The 13210-nt window shown below is 38.3% G+C and overlaps 1 protein-coding gene across 19 annotated transcripts in view; it reads right to left on the reverse strand.

Moving 5' to 3' along the window:
• The window catches only part of ICA1 (islet cell autoantigen 1), a 142220-nt gene that overhangs the window by 106185 nt on the left and 22825 nt on the right, over positions 1-13210 (reverse strand). For all 19 annotated transcript variants that reach the window (XM_013064179.2, XM_013064178.2, XM_013064190.2 and 16 more), the window contains 2 exons: positions 9429-9501; positions 4201-4324 (listed from right to left, as the gene is read on the reverse strand). In XM_013064179.2, coding sequence (XP_012919633.2) covers positions 4201-4324; positions 9429-9501 — 197 coding nt within the window. The remainder of the gene's footprint in view (positions 1-4200; positions 4325-9428; positions 9502-13210) is intronic.

Genomic DNA, 13210 nt, shown 5'->3' on the forward strand with positions numbered 1-13210 from the left:
GGGATGGATTGGTGCACAATTAGGATCTCCCCTACTAGGTCATTTTAGATTACTCTCCAAATGCTAAGGCAACCTCCTGCTTGCTCCAACAGTCACAGAGAATGGAGCACAAACGGAAGCAATTTTTAAAAAAGATTTCATCTATCTATCTATTTTAGACTCTTTTTTTTTTAAAGATTTTATTTATTTATTTGACAGAGAGAAATCACAAGTAGACGGAGAGGCAGGCAGAGAAAGAGAGAGGGAAGCAGGCTCCCTGCTGAGCAGAGAGCCCGATGCGGGACTCGATCCCAGGACCCTGAGATCATGACCTGAGCCAAAGGCAGCAGCTTAACCCACTGAGCCACCTAGGCACCCCTATCTATTTTAGAGATAGAGGGAGAGAGAGAGTACATGAGCAGGGGGAGGGACAGAGGGAAGTAGAGCAATTAAACTGATTCTGTGCTGAATGTGGAACCTGATGTGGAGCTCAATCTCATGACCCTGAGACCATGACCTAAGCCAAAATCAACAGTCAGACCCTTAACTGATGAGGCCACCAGGTGACCCAAACAGAAACATGTTTAAATGGTCTAGAAAGGAAGAGAAGCACTGTAGAACTACATGTTAGGCACATTCAGATAGGTTAGATGATTGATCCTTACAGAGAAACAAAACTTGAGGATCCTACACCATAAATGTATGTGTATTATGCAAAGAGATAGAAATAAAATAATTATTATATTAGCTGTAAAATGCCATTATTTATTTATCAAAAAAAAAAAAAGTTTGAGGCATATCAAACTGTGGATGAAATACTCATTTTGCAGAGGGAAATACTGCCTCTCTCCTACCCAAAATGAGTAATGTCATATGACTTACACTCTTAAAATACAGTTGTTTTCATGAGGTTGCAGGACATAGATTCAAAAAATGAAAATAAGATGAGTAATTACATTTTAATTTAAAGGCAAACTTATGAAGCTGAAGAGACTAGTAATGTTAGTGAGCTGAAATCAGTGCTTGGCAGTTTCAGCAGCACTGTCAGATTATAGATGGGGGCAATAAACTGTTTAAGGAAAAAAAACCCATTTACTATTTTCTCCCACTTTCCTCTTTTCTGTAAAGCACTGCTTTTAAACACTTGGCATTTCTCTAAAAACAGTTTGATCACATCATCCTACCTAAGTGTTGCAGGGGGTTTTCGGACACATTATGGTGCCATAAAGTAAGCTTGTGCTTTATCACCATTGGGTTAAATTTAATACTCACTTTTCATCAAACTGAATGCACAGTTGTAGCAATGACTATCAAATAAGTCAGTAAAAACAAATGCCAGTGTGAAGGTTTATAAAACTGGGGACCTTCTATTTAAAGAGAGAAAGAGGCCTCAGCTGTCCCCCTAAGGATCCTGTTCATTTCTGGACTCCTCTTTCTCTTACCTTGGATCTTACCAATTTCCCTAAACTGGTTGAATAAGAGTCTTGTGAATAGAAAACTCTCGATTTCTTTGACTGTTGTAAAGTTAGAAACCTTTGAAAACGTAATGACATGATGATAGATGTTAAGATCTTGAAGAAAAGAAGAAAGCATATAAAATCACCTCATTTTTTTCTGCACCTTGCTTCATATAAGGTTAGAAAGGTGAAAACCTGTTCCCTGCTGCTACCAGGGAGAGCATCTAGACCAAGAAAAAACTGAAAAACCAGAAGTATCAAGCTTCAGTGAAAGACTGGTGCACATTTTCATGGATGAAGATCTACCCAGAGGGGAAAATTAATAAAGTATCTGCAGGTCGACTCCAAAGACATTTATCCTTTAGCAGGAAAATGCAAAAGTGACCTAATAGAAGGGCTCAAGCTAAATGCACTGTGGCATGCCCTAAAATACTATGGTATAGATGTTTTTAAAAATGTATTCGTAGGGGGTGCCTGGGTGGCTCAGTTGAGCCTCTGCCTTTGGCTCAGATCATGGTCTCAGGGTCCTAGGATCGAGCCCTGCATGGGGCTCTCTGCTCAGCGGGGAGCCTGCCCCAGCCCCCACCGGCCTCTCTGCCTCTGCCTCTGATCTCGATCTCTCTCTCTCTCTGTCAAATAAATAAATAAAATTTAAAAAAAAAAGTGTACATAGATAGCAAAAGTGTTAGTTATTTGAGCAAAAAATCAATTTGCTAAATAATCAGTAAACACTGCTGTAGAGAAACTGCATGGCATGATGCTATTTATATTAAAAATATATTTTATTATATATTAAATATATATATATATATTTGCTATATGCTATATATATTAAAATTATATTCTGGTATTTCCGAAGTTACAACCATTCAAGATCTGAAAATTGAAATTCATGAGAGCTTTATGTCATCCTCTACTTCTTTATGTTTAAAAGGACTGGTTGGGATGTCATGTGCGTGGTCAGCAGCTGAGTGATATGAAACCAGAGCCATTTTGCAGGAGGTCACCTTCCAAATTTTAAAGTTCTCCAAGCTGCATTAAATTATGGATAGGATGCACTTTGCTAGTTTATAGTGGTGATACTTTGGAGTATCACTTGCATTGTTTTTGTTAACTTCTTTTACTGTTTCTGTTAGTAACTAAAGGTTAGGTTCTATAAACTTAAGGTCCTCTATGTATTCTCTGGGAGATAATTTGGCATACAACTCTGAAAGCATGTAACTAGAGAGACATAGGATAAAACATATTTGATCAGTAATGGTGACTCTAGTAGTGATTTCTGGGGATTTGGCTCTGTTTCCCACAAACGCATATACATTTTGGCATATGAGTATGTGTAAGAATTTTTCCCACTAAAATTAGTGGTAATTACACATTTTAACATATGAGAATTGACTCTTTGAAAGACTGAGAGCCAGTTATCTTGGCAAGGGTGGGGTAAGTACATATGCATAGAAAATACCTACCAAGGGGTTAAAAGTGGGTCATTTCTATCAGTAAAATTTTAATTGCTTTCTAATTTTCTTTTGATTTGTCTATTCTAATTTTTTCTTCAGTGAGTATTATTTTTACAAGGAAAAACTACTACAGATCAAAAGGTACAATTAAAAATTATAAACAACACTTTTCTTGGGAAATAGACACAGAACTATTGGAAATGGTTTTCTTCAAATACAAAAGTTGGCACTGCCCACAAAGTGGGGTCCAAATGTTATTAGGAGAACCAACACATCCAGGAGTGGGACCATGGGAAACTGACACAGCCAGTCTCTTCCTGCTACTCTGCATTTCTCAGGATTTCATAGGAACATGTGTGTAACAGGCTGATGGCCTGCTCTTGGCCCACAGGGAAGGAAAGAAGGAGAAATTACGAGAAGAAAATGTTGAGTAATTTGAGTAAGTGAAATTTTCGTAGCCTGAACATTTTTGGAAACTACCTACAATGCCTTATTTAGGTATAATCTTGCCCAATATGACTGAGTGACATTTTTGGGCTTGTTAGTTATTGGGGGAGGAGGAATAGAAGAGTGTCACTTTTCTCAGGCACAAAATGCAACTATATGCAGGGGCTCTTGCTTATTCTACACCAACCATAAAAATGAGTCATGAGAGTGTTTTTTTAAAAAAAAAAGAATGTCACTCATATGCCACAATTTCCTTTCTCCCCGAGCTTCTAAAACTTAAATGTGCATCAAAATCATCTGGGGATCTCATTAAGATGCAGATTTGGATTCAGCAGTTGTGGGATGGGGCCTAGATTCTGCATTTCTAATAAGTTTCTAGGGGATGCTGCTGATGTTGCTGGCCCAGCGTCTGAGTGGAATGGTTCAGGGCATCACGAACACCACCTCTCCAAAGTTAATTGGCCCATGGAGAGCAGAGAAGGAACACTTCCACCTGGGTTCATTAGGCTCCTGCTTTAATCAGCTGCTGGAAGGGGACCAGACTTACTGCTATGAGCACTGCTCAAGGTCAAACATAAGCCTAGGCAGCACTCACAGTGATTGGCATATAACATGCTCCCTAAAGACCAGGAGAAATATGGAAAAAAACCACAAATTATTGGGAGGAAAAAAAAATCATACATGTTATCTTAATCAGAGAGTTAAGAACAGGCTAAGAACTGAGAACAGAGCAGCTTCTCAGTCTCAGGACAGAGCCTTCTAGTAAACAACTGGAGAGTCCCCTCCATCGCTGGGTGGATTCCAGATTCTCCGCTGACCTCCCCTCCCCCCAAATGGGAGCCCCACTGAAGGCCACACACCTTTGCTGGGAAGAAAAGCAGAGGGCCTTTCCTGTTGCTTGCATCATCTTTCCTGCTCTGGTTTTATCTTGGAAGCCTTGGGATCGGAGAAATTTTCCCAGTTCGTTTTCTTCTTGAGACAAGACTGATGAAGAAAAAACCAAATGGAGCCATGAACAATGAGCATTTTTATTACAGAGCAGAGAGACACACCCCAAGGTCCTCACTCTTTCAGAGGCCAAGATGGGATGAAATTAAATCCACGTGGCAAGCTACAAGGTAAGCTCCCCCCTCCTACCATTTAACTTTCATGCTGCCCCTCCATTTACAAAAGGAGAGATCAAATTCACTTGAGCACATCTGTCAGTGTGTTTGGTGCCCTGTAATCAGAACCAGAAAATGACCTCTGCACTGAAAAGCAAGTCAATGATGTGCTGCTTCAAGCTGAAATAAAAAAGTTGGGTTTGTCTGTGGGAATCTTTTGTGCTGCCTATGACATAGAGGCAGTCTTCTCTGCTTATTCTCGCTCTCTCACTGTTTGATCTCTGCTTTCTGAGTTACATTCCACATGACAATAAAGCAATTCCAATACCTTATTCATGAGATGGGTTTTTGGTTGGAAGTGGGAGTGGGGATTGAGGGTGGGGGGTAATCAGCTTGATGTCTTCGTGGGTCTTTTTTTTTTTTTTAAATAGGCATCACACCCAGCATGGAGCTTGAACTCATGACCCTGAGATCAAGACCTGAGCTGAGATCAAGAGTTGGATACTTAACTGACCGAGCCTCCCAGGTACCCCATGGCTTTATGGGTTTTTTTTTTTTTAAATGCAGAGCTGGAACAGTGAACTGGTCATGCCTAATCTTGGCCTTTTTTTTTTTTTTTTAAAGATTTTATTTATTTATTTGACAGACAGAGATCACAAGTAGGTAGAGAGGCAGGCAGAGAGAGAGGAGGAAGCAGGCTCCCTGCTGAGCAGAGAGCCCGATATGGGGCTCAATCCCCGAACACCGAGATCATGACCTGAGCTGAAGGCAGAGGCTTAACCCATTGAGCCACCCAGGTGCCCCTCTTGGCCTTATTTTTAAAGACAACCTGAGATGGCACTGCTGGTGAGCTAATGACTGGTAGGTACATGCTTTCTGCAGAGTCTTTTGGCCATAAACTTTAAATGTTACAGAAGTCTATGTATCTTTCGACAGTGCACTTCTACTGTTAGGAGTACATTCCAAGAAATTAGTAAAATGGACACAAAGCTGCATGTGGAAAGATAATCATAGCATCAATATTTATAATAGCAAAACACTCTCTCTACACTTGGGGCTGATTTATAAAAATATGTTTATAAAAATGTGTGTCTCCAAACAGTGGAACAGTGGGCTGTTACACGGCCACTGGTCCCCAATCTACATTCACCAACAGCTGAGCAAAGAGTGACACTGAGCTTCCTAAATGCTTTCTTTTCCAAGTCCAGCATTTCTAGGGACTTACTCTGAACGCTATTCTTATTTCACACTTCTGTATTTATGCATTTATATATCATGTTTCTCTAAAAATGCTTTTTAAATGCTACTAGGATTCTTGTCTCTATTCATAAACAATCCAGAATTCCTTCAGAAAGCATCCCATTCCTGACATAACCTCTCCAAGGAGACCCTTAGCCAGGAACCACAAATCCAATAATTGCTACTGCTTCCTTATTAATTTGTGACTATAGTTCACACTAAACTTTCCAGAGGATGAGCCTTTTGGAATTCATTCATCCTGAGAAATAAATGACTGCCCTCCTTTTTCTCTGTCCCTCAAGAATCAAGTTCACTAGTCAAAGCTCCAAGGCTGTGAAGTAGTTGATCCCTGTTTCTCTGGGACAGTAGGGCCCTCTCGGCATCTGATAATAGTGGTGTTCGTTGTTGGTCATGTGTCTATCTATCCATGAGACTCTAACTATCTCAGGACAGGGACCTCATCTAACTATGGGCTGACCATAAAATCTTATTCAGGGCACTGTAAAGTGCTTGTTAAAGTAAATTAACTATAATTTTTGCCTTATTGTCCTCATATACTTTATTTTCCCCCACCACCTCCTATCCTACTTTATTTTACTTTAAATGCCTATTTGATATATATGCCATGATTCTCTATAGATTTAAAAAAAAACTCCTATAATTATAAGAAGTTTTGTTGTTTTTTAATATTTTCTGTAACTTCTATTAACTAATATGGGACTCACTCAATTCCACAATGAGTATGTCCCTACGGAGAGCAATTTCACATTTTTGTTCACCTTTTTAAACTTGAAGTTAAACTTTTTAACTTGAAGGCTACTGTCACCTTTTTTAACTTGAAGTCTCAAGTCACATACAAATGAACACATTTAGCTTAAGACTAGGAAGAAACCAATTCATGATTACAGAGTTGGTGAAAGGTACTCTTCTCTTAATAAGCCTAAGTAGGTTGAAGCATTTGAAAAATTATTTTTTGTTATTTTAATTACTTGAGGATTAAACTTGAGGTAGGAAATAGGTTTCCTTTTAAGAGCTGGATTCTAATTAATTGGCAGTGTTGCTCAGAGAGAGGTGGAATCCAGCTTGGGCCATTAAGTGATGACTGTCACTTTCCAAGAAGGGAGGTTCGTTCCTTAATGTTCACTTAAAAATTCAAATACTGAAATTAATTTATAGAAGTTTAAATTCAGGTGCAGTACACATATCAGATGATTTGCCAGTTTCCACTTAAAATGTCTAACTTAACTGGGACTTAAGAATTCAGACACACACAGAAAAATCCTATTCGTTTTTAGCTGCTGATTCGATTTTCAGATGTATCCTAGAAAGGGAACCAAAGAACAATAAAACCAATTAGCTTGGCAGCATTAATTCACACAGCACAGATTTATGGATGATCTAATATATACTAGGCACTATTATTGCCACTGGGAATATAGAGATGGACAAGACACACAAAGTCCCTGCTTTTATGGAGCTTTTATTTGCACAACAAAAGACAGAAAAAAATCCATAATCACAAACACAAAACACAAAAAGAAAAATACCAGATAGAGTAATAAGAGAAGGGGAGTAAGGGAAGCTGCTGAGTGGGCTGAGTGGTCAGGAAAAGCCTCTCTGAGCAGGTGACCATTAAGCTGCGCTCTGAATGGCAACAAGGGGCCACTTATGAGATGATTAGGCCAGTGACATTCCAGACAAAGGAAATAGTGAGTGCGAAAGGCCTCAGGTGACATGGTGGGTGAGGGCAAAAGTGGCTGGAGACATGAGCTGGGCCATATCATTTAGGAATTTATAGACTGTGGTATGGAAGTCTGGATCTCACCTTAGGTTCTACTGGAAGGTTTACAGCAGAGAAGCAACATGATCCAATGTACATTTTTTTAAAGATCTTATTTATTTATTTGACAGAGAGAGAGATCACAAGTAGGCAGAGAGGCAGGAAGAGAGAGAGGGGTAATCAGGCTCCCTGCTGAGCAGAAAGCCTGATGTGGGGCTTGATCCCAGGACCCTGAGATCATGACCTGAACCGAAGGTAGAGGCTTAACACACTGAGCCACCCAGGCGCCCCCCCCCAATGTACATTTTTTAAAGCTTTTTATTCTGCAATAGTTTTAAGCTCATAGAAAAACTGTAAATAGGATAGAGTTCCTGTATACTCTTCTTCAGCTTCCCCTAACATTAGCATCTTACATAACGATGGTCCAATTATCAAAACTAGGAAATTAACATTAGTATTGTACTCTTAAACATAACCTTATTTGAATTTTATCAGTTTTCTCACTAATGCCACTTTTATTCTAAGATCGAATCCAGGATCTGATGATAACTTGTCAAAATTCCTTGTCTCCTTAATCTGTGACAGTTTCTCAACCTATCTTGACTTTCATGACCTTCATGCCTTTTAAGAGTACTGGTTGGGTATTGGGCAGAATGTCCCTCAGTTCGAGTATGTCTTATTTCTCATAATTAGACTGTGAACCTTGCCTGCCACAGATCTCACTGTGGCATTTGCCTCATGGAGATTTTATGGTTTCCTCATTCTTTCTAGATTTATTAACCAGAATTATTTTGTAAGAAAGAATTTCTTCTCCCTTGTTTGTCTATTTCCACACTGATTTAATGGATGCTTACTTTACTTTATGGGTTATAATCTGATACTATTGTTACTTATTGTTGCTTAACTTGTCCTAGTTTAGATCATTGGAAGCTTTCTGTGGGGTAGACAGTGGGCTGGGGGTGGCAGGGAGATCATTTAGGAAGCTGATACAGCAAATCAAGTAGAAGAGTGATGGTAGTGACAGTAGACATGGAGAGGATGGAGACTCTGAAAGCTATTCAGGAGACAAAATGGACCAGCATTTAAGACTGACTAGATGTGGGACAGAGAAATGGTGGAGGGATATGTGTCATGTGTCTTAATTTCCTCAGAACTCAAGACTATGGTGTTATAGCCCTGGAGAAGTCTTAGCTCCAAGACTTAGTAATCAGTAACATAGAAAATTTATGAAATTCTGCCCTTAAGCCCTAGGACTTTGCACTTCCCCCACAATAGTCTTAACAAAGACTAATGAAGGAAGATTACCAATTGTTACTTTGTGATTATTGGAAAGAGGTTTAACAGCAGTCAGAAACAGGAAAACTTATGTTATAGTCTTGGAAATACAGAAATTATACTATTAAATCATCTATAAAAGGAAATTTTAAAACATAGTAACACACAATTTGGTATTTCAGAGACAACTGTTGGTAATAAATTTAGGCAGAATCTTATTCCCCAATAATCCAATCTTTAACTTAAAAAAACTCATGAAGAAGAGCTGCCAACAAAATACAGTTAATAAATTACCTGTATGTGCTTTCTCTCTCCATTTTAAGAGGAACAAAACTAGATATGAGATTAAGGGCAATCAAATAAAAACAACCCCAAATTTTAGAAAATCCACACATTAAACTGAGAAAACTTTTCTATAATTAGGAAAATAAATTGCACGTACTTACCCACAGGAAGCCCAATATAAAGTTCTTGTTACAGTAACTTGCATTTAATGATAACAACGCATGTAAAGGATTTCTGATAAAATTATTAGAGATCCTCCTTCCCACCAATTAAAGAGAAAAGATAGGCACTCTTAAATAGTAATTTCCTTGTCTTACTTCCTAAACATACAGAATGATACATTAAGGCAAAATATCCTGTTTCTTACTGTTTATTTGATCAATATTCATACTTAGGGCATACTTACAACATATTCTCTTTTGATAGAGTACGATTGCTTTAGACAAGTCCAAACAGGTTCTCTGAATTGAGTGAAATAGCTATAATAAAAATACAAACAAAATGCTAAGTTAAAACAGCAGTGAAATAAAATTATCTGAACATAACCAGAGTGTTTAATTTGCCCAATAACAATAAGATCACGAGCCCAAGTATGCTTGGTGTTATATGGTGTACGGTGCAGGAAATGTGACCAAAGTCTTTAAATACATTCCTATTAATCTATAGGTACTGGAATTGATCATTTCTGTGATCTAAATTAAGATCTGCAGAACACTTATTTCCTCCAGTTACTGAAATAATAGCTGAAAAACAGAAATCCTGAATGAAGGGCCCAATTAGAAGACTTGGTAAACCAGAAACCCAATATTCATTCATAATTTATTTCTTTTACCATTTTGCTGTCTTTTTTTAAATGTGGGATCCCTCAATTAAGAATCATGTTTAAAACATGACATTTCCTACTTTGTGATCCTAATGCATTTTATGGCATGCTTAAACAATTCTATAGGGATTGTTATCCCTATAGAACTGGGAGGCTCAGTTATTAAGTGTCTGCCTTTGGCTCAGGTCATGATTCTGGGGTCCTGGGATCATGCTCCATGCTCAGTGGGAGGAGCCTGTTTTTCCCTCTCTCACCCATGTGTTTGTGTTCCCTTTCTCTTTATATCTGTCAAATAAATATAAATCTTAATTTTAAAACAACTCTATAAAGAGCAAACAAAAATCAATCAGTTGAATGTTCCATTTAGAAGACATCTGGTAAAATGAAGTTTAGCTAGCAGCCCTTATCACTCCTTATTTTCCCAATGATTTCCTAAGATACACAGAGAAGACACTTACTATAATGCCAAGACTGTAACAGAAGAAAGTAAGGGAAAAGCAGGTGGGCTAGACTGAGAAGAATCAAACTAGATTTTAACTAACAGTGGTCCTGGTCTTTACTTCAAAACCCAGATAAGCTCAGGAGAAGATCAAAAGCTACTTCACACTTTCTCCACCTTCTGTCCACGAACCTAGAGACCACAGCTGGTATCAGTTAGAAAACCTGGCACACATTCTGCCTCTGAAGAGCCACCTAATGAGGCAGAGTAAGGCTATCCCTCCTTTCCCTCTCTCTCTTTTAGCTTATGGTGGCCATGGTGATGTAATAGTTGTGTCTTTGTATTATGAAGTACTTCTCTATTTGAGTTAAAACAGATGATCTGCTTCATAATAAATATGACCAATTATCTAAAAATTAGATGCACACATATATGCTTAAAATGTTAAAAACCATTCTCAGAAATGCTTAATACGATAAAACTTGGTCAGTAAAAATATGAATTTTGCTAAATCTCATTTCATTACTCTGTGTCCCCTACAGAAACAAACAAACAAATAAAAAACCTTTACCATAAAACAAAACAGCAGTTTGAATTTCTTCCTTAGCAAAATGTTTATATCAGGATTCTGGCTCACAAACCACCAACACATAGTAGTTCATGAAGATAGGAGCGAGGGAGTTCAACAATTATGTTCAGGAGTTGTTCTATTGGACACCTGGGTGGCTCAGTTGGTTAAGCTCAGGTCATGATCTTTGGCTCAGGTCATGATCCTGGAGTCCCAGGATCGAATACCGCATTGGGCTCCTTGTTCAGCGGGGAATCTGCTTCTTCTCCTAACCTTCCCTCCCTCATGCTCTCTCTCTCTCTCAAATAAATAAAATCTTTTTTTTTTTTTTTTAAGAGCTGTTCTGTTGCCACTGTTCTTTTTTAAAAACTGAGGGGTAAATGAAAGGCAATAAAATGCACACCTCTGGAATGTTCTGTTCTGCAGCTTTGCAACTGCATACACTCCAGAAACTACACCCAAACTAAGAAACCACAGACCAGTGACTCCCAAAAGACCCCTCCTAAAAGACGTGCCTGTCATCACTGGTTAGCTTTGTCTCTTTTTGCACTTAAGAGCTGTTTTTGAGAAAATGATTTTATTAACAAGTTTTGACACAGAGTTAAATTAGTGCAATGTTTCTATATTAACTTCCCAGCAGATTATAGTAGAATCTGACCATCATAACTTGGCACAGAAAGCTTGTTTTGCTAGCCTTTTATGGATGACTTAGGGTAAGAACACATCAAAATGGTTTGCATGTCATTTACTTATGTGCTCTCTATAAACATCAACACGAAACCTCGTTCATTTAACATTCTGAGTCACAGCTAAGTGCTTTAGATGAGATGTGCCTAGGACAGTGGCTACTTTGATTAAAGTATAGTTGGCTTAGAAAAATGCTGCCAGAGCCGAAGTATAAGTAAAAATTACTGTATTGTGTGTAATGAAGTAATAATTACGTGTTAAATTCCTTTCTGAATAATGTCTATATTTGCTACGCTGTTAAAAAGGAAAAAATAGGGGTGCCTGGGTGGCTCAGTGGGTTAAAGCCTCTGCCTTCGGCTCACTCAGGTCATGACCCCAGGGTCCTGGGATCGAGCCCCGCATTGGGATCTCTGCTCAGCAGGGAAACTGCTTCCCCCTCCCTCTCTCTCTGCCTTCCTCTCTGCCTACTTGTGATCTCTGTCTGTCAAATAAATATATAAATAAAATCTTTTTTAAAAAAAGGAAAAAATAAAGGTACAAGACATGAAAAGCATATGCACCATATAATCATTTCAAATAGTGTTCAATATGAAGAACACCAAAATCAGAACAGACGCCTCCTGGTGCCATGCTTCTCCCGTGTAGCCATCTCCATTAGGACATCCCTATGAAGGCCAGCTTTAATTTGAACAATTCCATTGACAGGGAAAAGGTTGGGAATGAATATTAATTGCACTAACTTGTCCACTGATTCAGTTACTATTTACTGCACGGGCACTGTACTGTGTATCTGGTTGAGGGTACCATGGTGAGTAAGGCTGATATGGATCTCTCAGTGGAAGGGGAGCAGACCAAAACATAAACATGTGAGATAATTCCATGAGAGATACATACTATGGATAAGGGCCCTGGGTCTTGTTCTCCCCTCGAATGCAGAGAATGAATTATCCTTCATCCAAATGACAGACCTTTCTATGCCGTCAACAGCTAATATAGCTCCCCTTAAACCTCTCTGTTCCAGTATAACCATGGTTTCTACCATCCTGGCCACCCTTCTCAGAAAAGTTTTTTGAAACCCTGAGCTTTTTATTTTAATATGTAAAATGTTCAAGTTCACTAATTTTAGCTGATATTAATCTTAGAGATCATTTTGAATTCTTATCAGGTCATGTAACAGTATTTCTCATGGAAGCAATGAGTATGCTTTTTAAATTTTAATCTAAACTCTTGGCAGAATGTCCTGCAAGACAGGTGATTAGTGGAACTTTTACCAGTTATGTTAGTATTTGGGAATCAACCAGATAGGAATTCAGCTTACTGTATTATTAACCAGTCTAACTAAATATCTGCTTAACTAATTCATTCTAGAATTTTCCAGGGTTCAATACTAAGGTTATTAGACCCTACTTTCCAGGACCTTGTGCTGTCATCCTTTCCTCTTTTTTTAAATGTAAGCATTTGCTTGACCCTAGTGTTGCATTAATCTTTGCTTGAATTTTTTTTAACAAACAACAACAAACAAACATTTATTGAGAGTTTACCACATGCAATGCATTAAAGTGCTTAAAAAACAAATTAACTCAGGTGTGCTGGTGGTTACACAAGAATTTGTAGGTTTTTTAAAAAATGTGCTGGGATTGAATTTAACTCATCTTAGATTTTTCTCCTCAT

Source organism: Mustela putorius, unplaced genomic scaffold (assembly GCF_011764305.1).
Source record: "Mustela putorius furo isolate JIRA1106 unplaced genomic scaffold, ASM1176430v1.1 tig00003845_pilon_pilon_pilon, whole genome shotgun sequence".
NCBI lineage: Eukaryota > Metazoa > Chordata > Mammalia > Carnivora > Mustelidae > Mustela > Mustela putorius.